A 19,558-nucleotide genomic window follows, 5' to 3' on the forward strand; every position below is an offset into this window, starting at 1 on the left:
GCATGGTGCGGCAGAAAACCTATTGTGACACACTTCAGAGTCTTCGGTTGTCCTGCATGGGCAAAGAGATCTTCCAGGGGATGCAAGGCACAGTCATCTCGGCCTTGTACTTTCATTGGTTATGAAGACGGTGTGAAGGCATACAGACTTCTAGATCCTGAGACACATCAGATTTTTGTGGAGAAGGATGTACATTTTGAAGAAAGTTCTCCAAGCTTGTCCTCTACTCCTCTTTGCAGATCATACAGTGTGGATACTGATAGTGACACCAACGATAGTGCTTCAACAGATTCAGACATGTGGAGTTCTGTCGACAGATACAATGAGAGGTCACTTCTTTAGTTCAGTCTGCATGCATACATCCTCATTTAGCACATGTTGTCTACTCCACTGATTTGCATGCTACACCATTGTAGGCTGATCCTCACATCATCGCACTTAATCCCGTGCTTAATGGAGGATAATCCATATCTGGTGGACATGTGCCTGGTTGTATGACATCACGATGCTGACTTCTGTGCATTCTAGAAGCTCTCCTGAGGCCTTTATATTCAGGCACTTCTAGTGTACTCTTGTGTCCAATTATTGAATGAATATCGTCATTCTGATCATACTCTGCCTATTTTGGTCTACTGTGTGCTTGTGTTGATTTCTTTAGTTCTTGGGTGAATTCTGGCCTAAGCCAAATTCTTACAATTGTCAACTCTTGTGTGAAATATCAACTCAATTCCAATGTTTTGTATTAAGCTTTTACAATGTCTATGATGAATGCTTTTAGCTTTATCGATATTATGATTCAAATATTTGAAATATCTCTATATATTTAATATTTCCCCATTTTTATAATATTCGTCCCCTTAAAAATGACTTGAAAATACCCTCATACTAGAAACCCATTTTGTTATCCCCTGCTGGCCTTGCACCAAAACATTGGGTGCATAGGTAAAAAACATTCAAAACATACTTGAAGAAAAAATATCTTATGAAAAAGTAATTGTGAACTTCAGAAAAATGAAAGATTCACTCACTTTTGATGGTAAAATCTTCTTTGTGCAGCTTGTTCCCCCATGTTGGTGTAGTTATAACTCTCCTATAGCTCTCACCTTGGAAAAACTGATCAGAGAAAAAAAAATGTAGTTTTGAGCTTTTGTGTTTGTTAAATGAGTTGAAAATTCTGTTGTGCCCCCGCTTTAGGGCAGCCCAATGCTTTTAGTTTTTTTTTTTCAAAACATTACATTTGATCTTTTTTCTTCTTACTTTTTGGGGCCCAAGCATTGCAAGTCCTCTTGGGTTTGGTTGAGTGCATATTTAGTTTGCCCAATGCACCTTGGGTGAACCCAATCGGGACCAAAGTTGGACACTAATCGGATCCATGTGGGTAGTGGAGTATATGACCAAACCCCATAGAATAAGTCTCATTAAATCTTTCAAATTCTTCAATTGGAAGTGTTTTTTTCAGCTATTGAAACTTCATTAATGTGGTTTCGAGAAGCTTCACTGTGGAGTACTAAAATTTTACTTCTGCATAGTCTCTTGAAATTTGAATTCTTTTATCTTGGTGCTTCTGCAAGCGAAGGAAGTTTTCCTATACTATTTGAATTTTGTATAGGTCGTGCTCTTTCTTCCTCATTAGAAACTACATCAAATGATTCATTTTCCCCTTTCTTGTATAAGGATGACTAGGTTCTAGAGGTTTGGTGCAATTAGAAGACAAGCTCTTCCTCTTGAGTTCATTATTGATCTCATCCCTTGTCTGCCTTTGGTGGTATTTTATTCTATAGTTGTCCTCTATTAAATATCTGTTGATTTTAAATATGGAATGCTTTTGTAAAATTTACACTTGGGATCTGTAGTCTCCAAATCTAGGACTTTTTTAATAGCTTCTTGAGACAATAGATTAAACACCTTTATCAAGTCCCTAGGAAGTTTGGCCAATCCTTCTATGAAAATGGACAATTACTATTCTTCTGTTAAGTTATGCATCATTTCAAATCATTTTTAACATACCGATGCATTCTCTATCGATCCATCTCGATTCAACTAGGGGAACTCTCTAAAATAAATTTACAGAGAACTTTAATATCTTTTTAATCAAACCTTTCAATCAACCTCCATATGTCTCATAAGACTATGAACTTGGGTAACCTGCCCATTGTACCATAATTTATGTTGTATATCCTCCAGGTGCAAGATGGGAATTTGATGGCGTCATCCTCAGTCATAGATTTTGGAGATAAACGTGTCTTGACTTATTCACCTATGCGGGAACAATACACTTATTAGAAATCATCAAAAGCTTATTTAGCTCATGAAAATGAATGGTATTTTTGATGGGGTCAAGACCCAAGACCCAAAATGGACACAATAGGAAAGGGAAACTTTATTAACTATGAAAATATGCTAATACACTCAATACAAAGAAAATTGACTCCAAAACATGCCCTATGGGCTTACAATAGTATAAATCTGGAGATAATTTCTTCTTCCAGTACCTTCTTTCAAACTCCACTCCGAACTGCCCTTTACATTTCCAGAAATTGTGATGTGAATATCAGGATTTAACTGTGTGATTTTTGAGTCAAACTCGATGACCCATGTTTCATGAGTAGTGATTCAACATGAATCCATCTCTCATGAGAATAAATGGAACACTTAGCACTCATTGGATCTAGGGTGATGCTCACAGGGGTGAAGCACCGGGACTTCCCGGGAGGTCACCCCTGTGACCTCCCGGGAAGTCCCGGTGCTTCACCCCTGTGAGCATCACCCTAGATCCAATGAGTGCTAAGTGTTCCATTTATTCTCATGAGAGATGGATTCATGTTGAATCACTACTCATGAAACATGGGTCATCGAGTTTGACTCAAAAATCACACAGTTAAATCCTGATATTCACATCACAATTTGACTAGCTGTGGAAATCATCTCCTACTTATCAATTTCCAGAAATGTTCTTAAATAGACCGTAAAGGAATAAGGATTAGGAATACATTCTAAAAAGTGCTGGTTGGCATCCATCGCCAAAACAGAAGGCTCCAAAAGTCGCATTAGAAGTCGGCACAAAATTAGAAGAATCCAAAAACGGTAGCCGAACTTCTGGGAGGCTTAACTTTTGAACTGTAGCTCTGATTGATGAACCGTTTACATTTCTGGAAAGCTCCCGGAGTGCTCTATAGTCCTATGGACAAGCTTTTCTTGTCCCCCATTTTTCAGGCTCGTACGAGGTCATTTAGTGCCTCAAACCTGACTTTGAAGCATTTTTAGGAGGTCTCCAGAAACTGAAAAACTGCAATAACTTTCTAACCGTGGAGCCTTTTGAGATGATTCTTTCTCTGGAGTGTTCTGAATTACAATTATAATCATCCCTCCAATTTACACCTTCTAACTCACCATAATTATGGCTCAATTACCTAATCCCCTTTTTAAGGCATTTTCACGAATTCCAAGGTGCTTAAAAACTCTAACCCAAAACACTAATAGTGGAACTATGAGAGTTGGAACCTTTATTTGACCCAAATAGGTATCCAAAAATGAAAACACTCAGAAACTATGTCTAGGTATATTTTTTTTGGGTGACACAGGATTGCCCTTACACCATTGGATGCTCCTGCATCAATTTTTTTCTGTTAAGAGTAACAAAAGCTTATTGTAAGTAAATAATATTGTTTTATATCATTTTATTAATTTCAAGATTGATTTTTATCCTTTGATCCTAACAGTTCTGATACTCAATGAAGTTTTTTTTTAATTTGAAGAAAACTTATGCAGTCTGCAATGCAACACATTATTGATAATCTTTAGTGATATTTTGATGGAGGTGTAAACTGCAATAACTAATATTCAGGAACTGTTTCTGGAATTCTTTTGCCTCCAGGTATGAGTCGTGCATGGATGTCACCAGTAGTGATCATAAGCCTGTAAGATGCATGTTCAAGGTTAATGTTGCATGCATAGATGAGAAAGTCAGGAGAAGAGAATATGGGGATCTAATTCACCTAAATAAACGAATTAAAGGTCTTCTTGAACATTCAAATGACACCCCAGATATTGTTGTCAGCACGAACAATATAGCTCTGCAAGATTGTTATTCATCAGTTCTAAGGTTAACAAACACATCCAAGCTGAATACAGCGGTATTTGAGATTATTTGTGAAGGTGAGGAAACTATCGCCAGTGGCCAAACCTATGGTTTTCCTCTGAGAAATGCATGTGTGAGAGGTTGCTTTGGATTTCCACGTTGGCTACAGGTAAAGTCTGGCCTCTTATATTCAATTAAAAATAGCATCAACAATTTGTTTCGAACATTCATATGAATACCAAGTCAAGTACATAGAAATGTTGATATATATGGCATTGGCTTCAGTTTATCATGCAGATTAAGTCACACATATAACATTTGTAAGAATCTTAAGTCACTTTATATACAAAAGCTGATTGATATATGTGGCATGAACTTTAGTTTCTCATGGAGAATAAGGAGCATATATTTCCTTTTGTCATAGCTGTCAGCATTTGAATCTTAAGTGCTTTAGGATTATATTTGATACTTATTCTTAATTTGTATAAATGCTTATAGTTTCTTAAGATTCATATGGATGCATATGAATGGTAAAGACAAGTCAGATTATTTGTTTCACATGACCATGGAGTTGATGAGACATATTGTTGATGTTAGTTCTCATTAAACTTATGTTAAATGAATCAGGACCTGTATATTCTGCTGACACTAGTACATTAGTATATGCTTGTAAATATTGCCTTTATAGGTTAGATTGTTCTATAGAATGATAATATTCAGCTCCACATTGATCCATCAACTAGCATATTTTTTGATTTCTCATGAGATTTAAATGATATGCAGGTATTTCCTGCTTCTGGAATCATTCGCCCCGGTGGGATCATTGAAGTTTGTGTGCACCATGAGAATTTTCTTACAGAAAAGGAATATGTGGATGGACATCCTCGAAACTCATGGTGTGAAGATGAAAGAAACAAGTTAGTTGTGCTCCTCGTCAATTTTAGAGGAAATGTTTCATTCAAAACTAAACAGCATCGAATTTGTATTTGCCATTCTGTGTCATCCAAAGTTCAGTCTCTAACTGTAGACAAGGATGAGAATATTCGAACAAATCTATTACAAAGATCTGATTTTCATCCTTCTGAATTAAGCACAAACCTGGTTCCAGATGATTTTATTAGTTGAAAATGTAGTTATAATATGCTGCATCCACTTTTGTCAAAACCACATGCATACCATTCAGGAAGCTTTTGAGTGTATCCTATTAATGTAACTGTCGAAATCCTTCACCCATTAGTGTGCGGAAAGAATTTAATCATTTTTTTGACCCCGTTGTACTAATATTCTGTGTGTTTTGGTATGTATCATCAGCCTTGGCATTGTCAACAGGTTTTAGGTATAGATAGTGTGCATTGGTCATCTGTGTATTAGTTGTTTACTCTGCTATTCAATTATGGATGATAAAAATCCATAGAAATGTGTAAGGAGCTGCCATGTATGGTTGGAATAATTCTCTCCATTTACAAATTGAAGAACAATAGTATGAATTTCGATAATGGGTAAAAGTGGGTTTTTGAAAGGGCCCAAACCCTTTTACATGGAGAGAGAGCCTCCAAAAAGCACAGGTAAAGACTTGCAAAACAGCAGCAAGAAATAAACAAGGAAGAACTCCAAAACCAATTAGAGAAAAGTGTAACTCTCTTATAAATGTAAATAAACATAAATTACTATATCGTGTTTGGCATTTTGGGCTTTTCCAAAGTAAAAACAATTTGGATACAAGTTTATGAGAAATCATAAGCTGTTGTCATATAGCTGGGCAGATTGAATTAGCCAGAGCAAACTATCTACTTCTAATCTAAAAATAAATTTTGCTATTCCCTATTTACTGCAATGAGCAAGTTACAGTGTGCTCCCAGTGACTTGTTATTTGTTTTGAAGCTTGATATCATTTAATTTCTCTTAGTAATACATATAAAATTCTATAGCTTCCTCGCTTGATTGTACTTCACTTTTTTCTTTTCTGCAGTCTTAAAAGATAACTTATCATTTTTTATCAATTTGAAATTTCTTATGTTTTAAATGATAACTTATGTTTTTAGTTTTAGAAGTTTCTGACACATTTGACGTCAATTTCATAATCACAAACAGAACTTGTATCCACTAATTGGTGTTTGCTTGTGAAAGAAAATTACAAGGACTAGTAAATTATATGCATTCCTCTGTATTATGTTTGTGGCATTTTTTCCATAGTAAATGCTGGTCTTTGCAGAGGTTTTTCCTACAAGATTTTAAGATGCTATAATAAATAATTTTTCTGTTCTTTGTTTGCTTTAACCATTCCCAAAAAGGAAAGAAAACTAAGTGGTCTGCCCTTATCTGAACCCTATTTTGCTAGGATTCCTTAGAATCTCCTTTGTTTTAAAACTAAAACAATGTTGGCACTGATACTGGATTATGCTCATAAATAAAACTTCTTCATTGTTGTACATTTTTTTGATAGTCAATAGGCCAAAGGCTGAATTATTTTATTAACATCAAAAATCCTATATACAACCCAGCTCATTAAGGAAACCTACAGTCTTGTCCCTCAAAAATAATCCTATGGTTACAACCTCTTACAAGTCATCCCAAAAGAGGAATTTTATTCTCTCATTACAAACTTTGTTGTGCAAATTTGTAGTACAAAGCTGATCTCAAGGGATATTTCCCATTACATTTTTTGAGAATTGCCTCGAGGACTGGTCTATTCTTCCATGGAAGCCACAATGTATACATCCGAATTCTCAACTAGTTTTAAGTTGGGAAAAGCCTCAGACAAATCAAAATTAACATTGCGATGAAGAACCAACCCACCAAGGCTACCAATTTGATGGACAAACACACAAGATGGGCAACTGCCGAATGAAGGTGAAAGTTGTTCTCTAGAACACAAGAATCACACGACACAACACTTGACCAAGTGAATGGCCTCAAATAAAATTCATGACCGAGGATGGTCAGAATGGCCTGGAGCTTGGAGAAAATAGCAAGACGCATTTTGAAGGAGAGCACCTCACGCACTTTCAGTATATTATTGCATATAAATACAAAGATACGACAGTCGCTTTTCTGATTCCTTCACTTGCAATATTATAGGATTCCACGCTATAAGGGACTCCCATTTCCTGCATAAGGCACAAGTGTAACTTCCACACAACTTGTCATCCTTGTTAGTATCTTACAACAAATGTTATATGCTAGTGCTAAAGGATTATTTCACTTATTTGTTAGCAATATACCAATTCAAAACTTCAAATAACCAATATATTGCAACACTATGCTACATTGTTCACAATAAGATATCCAACTCCCCATATGTACACATATTTGTCTTGGAACACAATCTGAAAATGTCAATACCCTACATTAATCTTAAAAAATTGTAATGGTGTAGAAAAATTACCCCAAAATTGTCGAACTATGTAATGAACACAACAAATAGTAGCCTATGAGAACGACCATCTCAGTATATCCATTAATAATGTACATTAAATCAAGAAGTGATAAAAGAATACAATCATAGAAAACCCCAGAAATGCTTATACAACCCTATATAAGGTTAGTCGAAGGGGAGTAATAGAAGTAGTTGTGTACATTTACATTCTACCTTGATACAATGTGGATGCATTCAAAACCTCCTATCAATTAGATTTAAGTTGACCTTATATTAGGACCTACAGAGATGTACTAAGCATAGCGTTCTCATATAGTAAGCATAGCCTCTACTATAGTAAACATACATTTGGGAAGTTGTGAATTTATAGGCCAAAAACCCATTTATGAGGCTTGATTGAGACCTAGTTGGTCTAATAGTTCTAAAAATTAGAATTTTTGAGATTGGTAAGAGAATGTGTGCAAGAATAAGCTAAATGATGAATTTTTTGACCGAGCCATTTGATTTGAAGACCAAATACTCCACGTGATGAGAAATGGCCTAGGTCATTATTGAGATTACTTACCTCTATCACTTCAAAGGAGCAAGTGTACTTCGAATTGGTAGAGAGGCTCTAGTGAGCAAGGGGAAGTAGATTGAATTTCACAAAGTGGTGTAGGGTTGAAGCTAGAGAGAACCATAGAAGTTCCAAAAGTTTGCCTAGTGTAGAGTCTAGAGTAACTCATTTGTAGGAGCATCCCCATCAGGTATTGATGAACTCTTAGATGCTAAAGAATCATTTTTTCAAACCCTACAATAATCTATCTTAGCTATGGGAGATTCTAATTGGTTTAAATTTAGCACAACATTCTCTAATCTTGCCAAAAATTGCAATGTTCTTAAATAAATTAGTGCAACTTCACGTATCTTTCCAACCATCTCGCCTTCTATTTAATCTTGTTGCACCATTTCATTGAGGAACATTGCAAGTTTTGACATTAAGCAAGAACGTTGTGCCAAATCAAAACTAATTGGAATCTCCAAGAGTTGAGATGGTTATTGTAGGGTTTGACAACATGATGTTGTAACATCTGATAGTTTGTCGATACCCCTCATGGGGTAAGTGCACAAAGATGAGTCTTAATTTTGTACAAGTCTTTGGTTTGAGGTCATGCTTTTCTAGAAATGGGCACCTATATTAGACTTGGATGCCCAATCCGAATTTCAAAAAATGGGCACTAGTTTTTTAAAAAAAAATTGGGTGCCTGTTTTTTATTTTCAGAAAACGGGTGCCCATTTTGGAAAAAAAAAATTGAATATTTTTAAAAGGGTATATGCACCGAGTTGTGGTGCCAAAAAGATGACAACCTTTTTTTTTCCCATTTTTGAAGAGCACGTACACGCTTTGAAAAAAGTAAAATTTTATAAATGGGTTGCATACCCACAGCCCATTTGTTTTATCTCTGATTTTAACTTTCTTCCAACAGCAGCGCCTACGTGAATTGACAAAACAAAGCTTTTCACCTCCTACCTTGCCAATATACCTCCTCGCCAGTGAAATTCGAGATCACAAGCACCCCCACGCCCACACCATATGTGATCTAAATTTTATTTTGCATTTTTTGATATGTTTTTCATATTGTTTTGTAGGTTTTTTATATTGTTTTGTAGCGTTTTTACAATTTTTATTTTGATTTGTTTATTTATTTAGATTTCAATTGATTTTTATCAGGAAATGTCAATAATCAACCAGCAAATCCCCAAGAATCTCAAAACCCTCAAGAAAATAAAAAACAAAACCCTCTCCAAGAAGAACAACAAATTCCGTAGCCTAAACCAATTGCAAGACCTCCGTTTGGCACACAAAAAAATATAATAAATGAAATAGAAAGAGGCAAAACTAAATTAGGACTCATTAGTCGGTTGAAAGAATTTGAACAAACCAATGCAATGAGGGCTTAATTGGCATCATCTCTCAAATCCATTAAGACCCAGATAGCCTCAATTAGTGGTTAGTTAGACGTTTGGCAGGTTAAGAGGGATGAACAAAAAAAAAATTATGCAAATAAATTGTCATATGAAGATGTTAAAAAAAAAATACCAAAAGGTATATGTGCATTATTTAGAAAACCCGGTGAGCAAAATACTATTAGAGAGGGTACTAAATGGTTCCCCATCCATTGGTGCATACACGATGCTATTAGAAATAATTTTTGGGATAGATGGTGGATGGCTTTTTGATGCCCCTCCTTGCAACAATCACGAGGTCCCTATGTATTTTTGGAAGAAATTGTATTGTGAGTTTGTCCTTGGGGAGATCCTCAATTATTTTGATATATTAGACTCCTAGGGTAGAGGTGAGGGGTCATCATTTGAGAGGGCGGGAGCACATCGTGACCCTAATGTAGTTAGGGCACCTATGGTCAAGCCACAGTGCAAGCATGTGACTATTCCTTCAATTGTGAAGAACTCTAGGGACCATTAATACTTTGACCCAGACCCTCATCCATTGCACGAGCCCATTAGTTGAGGGAGAGCCTTCTGCGTGTCGCGGTCACATGTGCACTTCATGTGGATCTTTATGCACATTTGGCACTCATGCTGGAGATGGTGCAGATGATGAACTTGTCACTGATCAATTCCTAAACGACACATTTGGCATTGACACACAGGTAAATTACAATTATAATTTACTAATTTGATCACATTTCATATGTATAGTGAATGATTAATTAATTAGCATCTATTGACATTATTCAAAATATAGGGTTAGAGTGTTGGTGGGCCTAGCAGTGATCCTCTGGCCCCATTTTTGGTCCCGTCCACCAGTCCAAAGGTATGTATCGATTTAATCATTTAAATTAATACATATATTTATTAAGTAATCATATTAAGGATTGACAAAAAAAATTATGCATGTGCATTAGTTCTCTACAGGACTGTAAACATTTACTACGAACTTAGAGCATAGACATCATACAAGCTACATACAAGTACATTTGTTTCATGTTAATTTAATTCATTTGATTATATTTGTTTCATGTTTCACGTTACATGTAATGTGTATTGTATGACATGCAACTCATGACATCGGATAATCCTCCTCATCTCCGATAGTTCATCGATCATGGAGTGGCTGCAACTATGGCTAGCTCACAGCCATTGACTGAGGTATGAAAGAATTTTCTTGGTTTTAGTTGTTTATAATAGTTAGTATCAAAATTTCTAATGTTATTTATAAGTGATTATATTGATTGAATTGTTGTAGGGTCTCATTACGCCTAATCGTCCACGAGCCTTCAAGGTGGACTCACAGAGCAACTATTTGATAGTAGTTTGAAAATAATTAATTTTGTGTGTACATATATTTGATTTCAATGTATAATAAATATTGATTCATATCTACTTTCTTTGTATAAGCTCGAGTTAGAGAAGAGCCTCAACAAGAGGATGAGCGAGCGTGTCAGGAGGACCCCATCATCTCCACCATCTCCCTCCACATGACAACAGAAGACCTCGATAGATTTGTTTCCTTCCCCTCGTAGGAAGGAAAAGATATAGTTGATAGACATGTATATATATAGGCATCAATGGACATATTCGATACACATTTGATGTATATATGACATTTTATATTTGATGTGTGACATTTATTTGATGTATGACATTATTCAACTTATGACATTATTGGTTAATATATGATATGTTTGTTCATATACGACATTATTGGTTATCATAATATATTATGTGTTTGTTAATGTACATGCCATTATTAGTTATCATTTTATATTATATGTTTGTTCATGTATGACATTAAATTAGATATGTTCATGTATGACATTAAATTCAATACCTAATATGTTCAAAACTTTGATAGAATATTGATTAACAATAAACTTTATCACTATTTAAGCATAAGTTAACCATTTCCAATATGTCATTGTCATATGATTTATGATCTTGTTCATGTTTAAAGTTTTCCTTCTCTGTCATTTGTTTATCAAGTTTAATTCCATACCTAATTAGTTTGAATTTTTTATACAATATTGATCAGCAATAAACTTTATCAATCAAGATTGATCTCACAAAGTTTAAGAGGTGCTGCTTGATACCTTGACTTGTTTCTAAGGCAATCACAGAAGGATCAAATGCCCTGGAAAGAAATCCATTACTGTAATATATCTAACACTTCCCTTAACAAAAATAATATCTGCTACTAGTCTATTCCAAATCGAAGCAATTAAATTCAAAATACATTGAGCATTAGATAAAATAGCTGATAATATAATACAGGCCCCAATAAGCACAGTAATAATGCAAGATCTATAATGGTATTACCTACAAATCAACATTGCACCAATTCTACCCTTTATAATATTAACCCAATGCACAAAGTGATATTATAACTATGCTCCTACCCTCTATTTCACCCATATATTTTATGTCTTAAGTTTTCTATGAGGATAAGTGGTATGGAAAATACCTTGGGAGGGATCACTAGATCACAAGAGTTGTGTTATCTTGTGTTATCCAAGGTCAAGTTCTTCAACTACACCAACTTTGTATTCATACAAACAATAATCAACCACGCAGGTGTCCTAGATTAATGTGTAGATTAGATTCATTTTAGGACAATGCAATGGTCATAAATGATTCTTTCTATGTAAGAAATTTGTAAATTTAGTTATTTAGGTTAATCTTAAATATTATCAAATTAATATATTATATTACCAACATATAACAAATTATTGCATAAACATGCATTGAGTCAACTCTGAAATTGCTATGACAGAAGAGTGTTAATCAACAATTTAAATATTTTAAAAAGTTAGAATTAGACTATGTAAGATTTCCGTTGCATGTCATAGAAAGGACTCAAGATGGGGGATGATGCAGAGTATGCACAAGGAAGCACCAAACAAATCAACCTACTACCCAAATTCTCCTAACTCCACAAGGACTAAACAAGGGTTATGACTCACGTCCAAGTGAATATAGCACAGATAATACAACTTTCCAACAGGTTACAAAATCCACTCACCCAAGGGAGACAAGAATCTGACTTCCCCTTATTGGATCAGCAATGACCTTCTTCTCATAAGGTAACAAAGTGGGTTTTGATGTTCCAGGACCTCCCAACACCAAAAGTGGGAAATCAGTGGGTCTATTCATGGACCTCCTGGTAGTTGGTCACCTAAATGAGAACCTTGAGATTTATTAGGAACTCCATGAAAGAAATTAGTAGCTTGAGAAGCTCTCCATTTGTTAGCTGAATTAAAACCTTAGATTGTAGACAGTTGGCCTTCATTGTAAAATGAGTGAGACTACCTCACCAAAGGTGGCAATGAACTTTTTGTTGTTCTATTAAGATCATTAATATATTTTGACAAAAACTTTGAAGGATCATGCTTAGCTTGAGTATCCTAGGTTCCCAAGTCCTGTAAATGCAAGGGCATTGATGAATAAATTTTTTTAATTGGAACATATGTGGTGTTGGAATGAAGTGCATAATGATCCAATCTGAGGCTTCACTTCACATTGCTTAGTGGATAATTCTGTAGCACTTGTTACTTCTCTATTTGAAATTTTTGTGTTTGTGTACATGTGTGCTAAAGAGCTTCTATCACTACTTAAGCTACTAGTAGATGGTGAGTATTCATCATCATCATCTGACATAGACTCACATGCATATGTTACTTCTTTCCTTTGTCACTTTCCCCTTCCTAGCTCTTCCTCATTATTTGTAACTTCTTTCATGGGTCCAAGAACGTCTTCCCACTCTTTCCCATTAACTGTAGGTTTTGTCTCTTCATCTTGAGTAATTGACATACCCTAGATGGCACCAAGATAACCATTTTCTTCTGAAATGTCCTTTTCTTTTAGATTAATCTCTTTATTAAGTAGGTTTACTATATCTTCTTTTGTGTATTTAATAGATGTAGCAGCAATTCCATGCTCATTGAGAATATTCCTTGCACCATGGATTAATATATCGTGCAATTCCTTAATAGTTCCATTCTTATCAGAATTCATAACTAGATTCTCCATGGCTAGTTTTATTCTTGATCACTGCAATATTTTTTCCTCAATTGAAACATTTTGTAATCAATTGATATACAATCACAGTTTTCTCTTGGCCAATCCTATGGGCTTGTGATTGAGCCTGTAGATCCACAAAAGGGTTGAAATCAGGATCTAATAGAATAATAATATTAGTAAGAAGTCATTCACTAACATTTGCATCTTTATAACACCTAAATTTGGATGAACGATAAGCATTAGTTCTCAAAAATAATTAAATAGTATAGCATACCATATATGATAATTGAGTTGGCACTCGACTACATCATATAATAAGTTGAAATTAGATAACCATTAAACACTTTGTAAAGTACTGCCTACATAACATTGCAGCCACGTCAATTGAGGTCAAATTAATATTTAGAATCTTGCAATATGGCCTCCTAACTTGCATTTCCACCATGGGATTTCAATGCCACTTTGGGGAATTCAAGTTAGAAGAGGGTACTTCAAGATGGAAAATATTTAGAACTGTAAGTGTAGGTTACCTATTTTTAACAAAAAGCCCTAAACTGAACATTGCATTATGTCTAGTCTAGATTTGAAGAAGAAAGAAGGTCCAAGGTTTCAAATTGATTGATTTGACCCAGGTGAAGGGTGTAGGAGGATTAATTGGATGTGAAGAAGAGTTCCAAGGGGTGGAGTCAAGTCTGTGAACCCAATTACTCATACTTCCTTTGTAACCTAGCCTAATTTGGCCAATTAGGTCTGTGACTCAAAGTGGGTGTTAGTTGGTGCTAGAAAAAAGTCAAAGTTTGATATTTTGGAATCTCTAAGTGGTTAAAAGGTGTCTAAAGAGGTGAAAAGATAGTGTGGCCCTTTGCTATGTGTCTAGTTGTATGAATTGATGTTGATCCATTAGCATTATCATTCTATCATAGTGTAGAAGTTGGGTGTTATTGTCATTGTATAACATATGAAATGAATTAGAGAGTACTTATCCATTAATAAAGAGGAGGAAACATGTCTCCATGTTTCTATGAGAAATTGTCCAAACTCAAACCAATTATGAAATATATTGTTTAGTTTTAGAGGGAGAATGGAAAGATAATTTACTTCATGGTGTATTTTATGTTACAAGTTTAGGTAGGAATCTGATTTCTATATCTACCTTTTACGATAAAGGGCATAATGTACTCTTTAGAGGGACACATGTTCTAATCAAATATAAGGATTGGATATTGCCCATAAATATTGGAGTTAGGAGTGATTTCCTTTATAGGTTGCAATTGTATACTCCTAAGGCACTCATGAGTAAAAATGATCTTAGAGAAATATGAAATAGGAGGATGGGCCTTATTCATCATGGATAACATAAATTCCTTCAAGAGATAGTGACATGTATTCTAGAGATAAGCACAGATCATTATGATGTATGTAAATTATATTTTTTGGGGAAGTTTACAAAAGCATCTCTTCTAATGAGTGACACTAGATTTGAGGTTGTTCTTGATCTAGTACAAAGGGAATACCAGGGAAGGAATCAAAAGAGATTGAAATGTTCCTTATAATATATAGTAGAATGGAGTTGTTGAGAGAAAGAATCATTCTATATATAAGGTACAAAGTGTTATATGCTACATGACCAGGACATGCCTTGTTACCTATGGGAAGAGACATGTAGTACAATAGTATACACATATAACCAATCTCCACACAAGATGCTAGGGAAGATGACAATAGAGGAAGCTTTCATAGGGAAGAAGCTAGATGTTAGTCGCTTCAATATATTTGGAAGTTTGATAGATTTTCATTCCAAGTGATACACATGTACTAAGTAAGATCTGACTATAGATATGGGGTACTTTTTTTGGTATAGTAAGACGTCAAAGGAATATAGGAATTTTCTTCCAAACACTAGAAGAGTTATACTCAGATGTGATGTTAAACTCGTGGAGGAAAAGGCATTTAGAAGATATAAATATTTTCTATTGGATGATCAAAGTGAGTAGCTAATAAAAGCTACAAGGATAAATCAACCAAGTCAAAGGCATCAAATATTAAGTATACTTACTAGTACAAAGTAGGATCATGTGGTGAGAATTCACAAAATATGGAAAAGACAGTACAACATGAAATGCATCAAGAAGATATAGAGGTTAATATTCCATCCTCTATAGTTGGAAATAGGAACCATAAGGTTAAAAAAAGGTGTAGGGATACTCAAGAAATTATGGGAGATCCTAGGAAGAGTATGAGATAGTAGAGACAATTAGCTAATTTTATATGCATCATTTTTATTACAACTAGCCAATTATGAGATAGTGGAACATGATTGGGAAGTGAACTTTTTTGTTAGAGGATAATAATTCAAAAGGCTTAATCTACTGAACTCCACACTTTTGGATCCACAAGACTAACTGATGCAGAGCCAAGGAGGTAACAACAAAACTTCAATAATAAATTCACAAAGTTGAATGGTACACAAGGTTCACTAGGCTTCTTAAAGGCACTCAAATGCACAAATTTGGAATATACCTTCAACTATCTATTTCAAACTCACAAAGTGTTTTAACAAACTTAAATGGACATGTTTCAATAGGTTTTATAACCCCAAAACTCAAGTTCATGCACAAACCAAGTTACCCCCCTTGACTAGGCTGCTCTCTCTATTAGGTCAAGAAAAACTATTTTTTGGCCTTATCTCACAAACTTTCCAAAACACCAAGAAAATAAATACTTGTTTTAGATACCCTTTTCAAAGTTGTATAACATATCCAAGAATAAGATATCACTGCTTTGTAAAGATTGTACGGAACAAGGCAGTTTGTCTCATAATTAGGCCACTTTTACAAAGAAAGTGTGCTTTAAACTTACCTCCAAACTTCCAAAATTTCCACAATATGGAATTTTGGTGCCAAATTAAGGATTCCATAGTCCTTTTTCCATGTTGACTCTTCCAGGCATGCTTTCCAATAAACCTTCTCATTAAATGGTGCAAAATAAGGGTTTTATGTTTCTCCCACTTCCAATCACTTCTAAGACTCATTCAAAGACTAAACACCATATTTAGGACATGAGCTAACTCATCCAAACATAAAATCATACCCTCATTAAGGTAAATGTTCTACTGGTGTACTTGTAGCAGCATTTTCCTCTCTTTTTCCCACTATTAGTCACGGCGATCACCGCTTAAATGTTTCTTCCTAAAATCAAATAAATCAGTAGGATTTGAAACATGTTATAATAGATACATTCCCTAGGAAATAGTAGGAAAATACTCAAAGAATGGATCAAATCATCATAAAACCCCTCAAAACAGTTAATTTCTTGGGATTGTTAGAGCATTGTTAGTGTAAATAACAAGACAATGAGATTTTAATGCTTCAAGATCACTTTAAACAACCATGAAATGACTGTATGAAAGTCTTAATTCATCCCTACAAGAGTTGAATGCTGTAGTCAATGAAGATACAATGAAATCATTCAGAGAAATAGTGCAAATGATAGGAAAAATTGAACTTTATTCACTCAAATCTAGAATTTTCATATAGTACCCTCTTATTCTTCTTCTTTTTCAGATCCTAGGCCTCTCCAGGCTTTATAAATTCCTATTCTAACCTCCTCTATTCAGTTGTGAGCCTTTACAACTAATAAAACATTAAAACAATCCTTAAAAGCCCATAATCCTAACTAGTTATTAGGCTTATTTCAAATTTGAAACTATTTAATGAAAGGACTCTAACTGGTTCCTAATGATTACTAATACCTTTCAACTAATCCTATGACTTGATTAAACTTATTGATAAGTCTTTCTAGATTCCTAAGGTGTTATTAGCCCATTTACATTGCATTTTAAATTGTAATGCAATGACTGCAAGTATTCTTGGGTATCTATTACAAGCAACCATGGTTTGGAAGAAAATTAAGAGTATTAGTCTTGTAGCTAGGAAAATGAGCTCAATAAACACTTTTGAGATGGTCATCTCGTGATGATCATGTGTCATGTCCCCTTTTCAAATAATTAAAATAATAATCTTTGCTAAGGCAAGCAGGCCCAAAAAGGTGAAGTTTCAGAAAAAAAGGGCTAATCTTTGGAAACCAATGGACTAATAAATGAAAAATTATTATTAAAATATATTTTATTAACCCCTCTTGGATGTGAGTTAGGGTTATGCCCTCTTTTAAGGGATTTGGAGGCATTTTGGGCTCATTCCAAAAGTTGATTTTTGCTCATTGCTTTGTTGTTCTTCAGAGGCTGCCAAACTTGTGGAGAAGGAGACCCAAGGATGGGAGTTTGCAGGTTTCTAGGAAGGCTAATGATGGTAGTTTAATGCCATTCCATGTGCAAGCTCAGGCAGAGTTTTCCCTTGTGCTGAACAGTGCAAATTTGTGAGTTTTCAAGTTTGTTTTTTGTAAGAGTTTGGTGTTTCTAGTTGAGTATTTCATATCAGTTTGGGTTTCTGCTATATTTTAGACATTTATATGTTAAAATAGAGCTGAATATATTTATTGGTTCATGGTTAAACTTTTGTGATAGATTATTAGTATTTTTGTGGTGTTTCTGGGCTATTTTGTGTTATTTTCGAGAGCTCGAAGAGCATTGTTTTTGCCCTCCGTTTGGGAGCTGTTGTGTAAATGTTATGTAGATCTGAAAATGTCAATTTTTGGGCTGTTATGATGCTGAAATTTATATAAAAATGTCCACATTCAGATTTATTAATAATATGTGAAGCTGTGAGCTTTTTGACACTATTTCGGGCATACCCGATTTGGGGTTTATTGAGAAATTGGTGGATCTTTGAAATATTGGTTGTTTGATTTTAAAAATCTAATTAGAGGCTTGAAATATCATAAAAAATCAGAAAAAGAGACGTTTCAGTGGTATCAGAGCTATGATCATGCTAGCCTGAGGGTTTGTAGAAGTTTGCATGCAACTAAGTGAAAGAGAAAAGAGATATTTGCAGCGAGAAAAGAATAAAAAAAATTTGATCAAACCTCCAGTTGAAAGTAAAAGTACAAAATTCAAGGAAGGAAAAAGTATGGCTGATCTAAATGAGATGGCAAAGAAATTCTTCCAAGACATCCAAAATACTCAGAAGCAAACAATGGATAGTTTGGCAGAAACTAGAGAGGCTTTGTGAATATTGACAAAAAACTGCAAGGAGTTGCATCTATTAATGAGAAAGGGAGCACTTCAGAGGAGCCAAGAAATCTAAAACCCAAACCCTCTAAATCAACAAAATCTACTTTCCTGCATGCAGATGAGCCACCAGTGCCAAATCTAGCTCTTAATCTCGTGGAAGAGGTTACAGGTAACTTGATTGCATTAAGAGCTACATACAATGGCTTAGATGATGACTTTCACAACTCAATTCCTTTTAGAGAATATGTGGATGTGATGAACACTTTGATGCCCAAGAAAGATTATAGGAAGGAGCACGACATAAGTGGAAGAGAATTCAAAAATAAAATAAGCAAGTTTACAGCACCTACTTTTGATGGAACAAATAAAATTTTAGCTAGAGCATGGCTACAAAAATTATAGACCTTCTTCACACTTAACCCCATGAAGGAGAGTGATGGTGTTCAATTTGCAAGTCTACACTTGGAAGATGCAGTCTATGATTGGTGGTATCATAGAATGACTACTCAAGGTCATGATCAGGTAACTACATTTGATGATTTCAGTCAAAGAGTGACAGATAGATTTGACCTCAAGGATGATGAAGAGTATTTTAAAGAATTGTCAAAGTTGAAGCAAACCAAATCAGTTAATGAGTATATAGAAAAGTTTCAAAAAGTGGCTGTTATGGTACCTGATATGAGTGAAAAGAGGATTGTTTATCTTTTTCTTGATGGTTTGGAAGATTCTATTAAGGGTTTGGTTAAGGCTTTCTCACCCTCAACCTTACAAGAAGCTATCAAAAGAAGCTTGCAACTTGAAACTTCCATGCCTATGAGACCAGTCACTAATCAAAAACCTCCAAATCTTTGCAACATAAGGGGAATTTTTAGAAAAAGACTTTTTCAGTGCTACCACCAAAAGATGTGATAAATGTGGTAGAAAAGAAGGTAGATGAAGAGACTAGGAGTGAATTACG

General features: G+C 34.8%; 1 protein-coding gene and 1 long non-coding RNA gene across 4 annotated transcripts in view; both read left to right on the forward strand.

Annotated features, from left to right (window-relative positions):
* Window positions 1–5,912, forward strand: part of FRA3 (Endonuclease/exonuclease/phosphatase family protein) — a 134,895-nt gene extending 128,983 nt beyond the window's left edge. For 2 of the 3 annotated variants that reach the window (XM_089791036.1, XM_089791039.1), the window contains 2 exons: window positions 3,875–4,247; window positions 4,862–5,912. In XM_089791036.1, coding sequence (XP_089647162.1) covers window positions 3,875–4,247; window positions 4,862–5,203 — 715 coding nt within the window. In that variant the 3' untranslated portion in view covers window positions 5,204–5,912. The remainder of the gene's footprint in view (window positions 1–3,874; window positions 4,248–4,861) is intronic. The other variant, XM_089791038.1, reaches the window with a different exon arrangement.
* Window positions 5,913–10,470: 4,558 nt separating this feature from the next.
* LOC149546172 (uncharacterized) lies at window positions 10,471–11,166 on the forward strand. The gene is made up of 3 exons (XR_016354331.1): window positions 10,471–10,604; window positions 10,702–10,737; window positions 10,854–11,166. It is a non-coding gene; the product is annotated as an uncharacterized LOC149546172 (long non-coding RNA).
* The last annotated feature ends 8,392 nt before the right edge of the window (window positions 11,167–19,558 follow it).

Source organism: Cupressus sempervirens, chromosome 7, assembly GCF_028749045.1.
Source record: "Cupressus sempervirens isolate cs-2001-9-10 chromosome 7, ASM2874904v1, whole genome shotgun sequence".
NCBI classification, from domain to species: domain Eukaryota; kingdom Viridiplantae; phylum Streptophyta; class Pinopsida; order Cupressales; family Cupressaceae; genus Cupressus; species Cupressus sempervirens.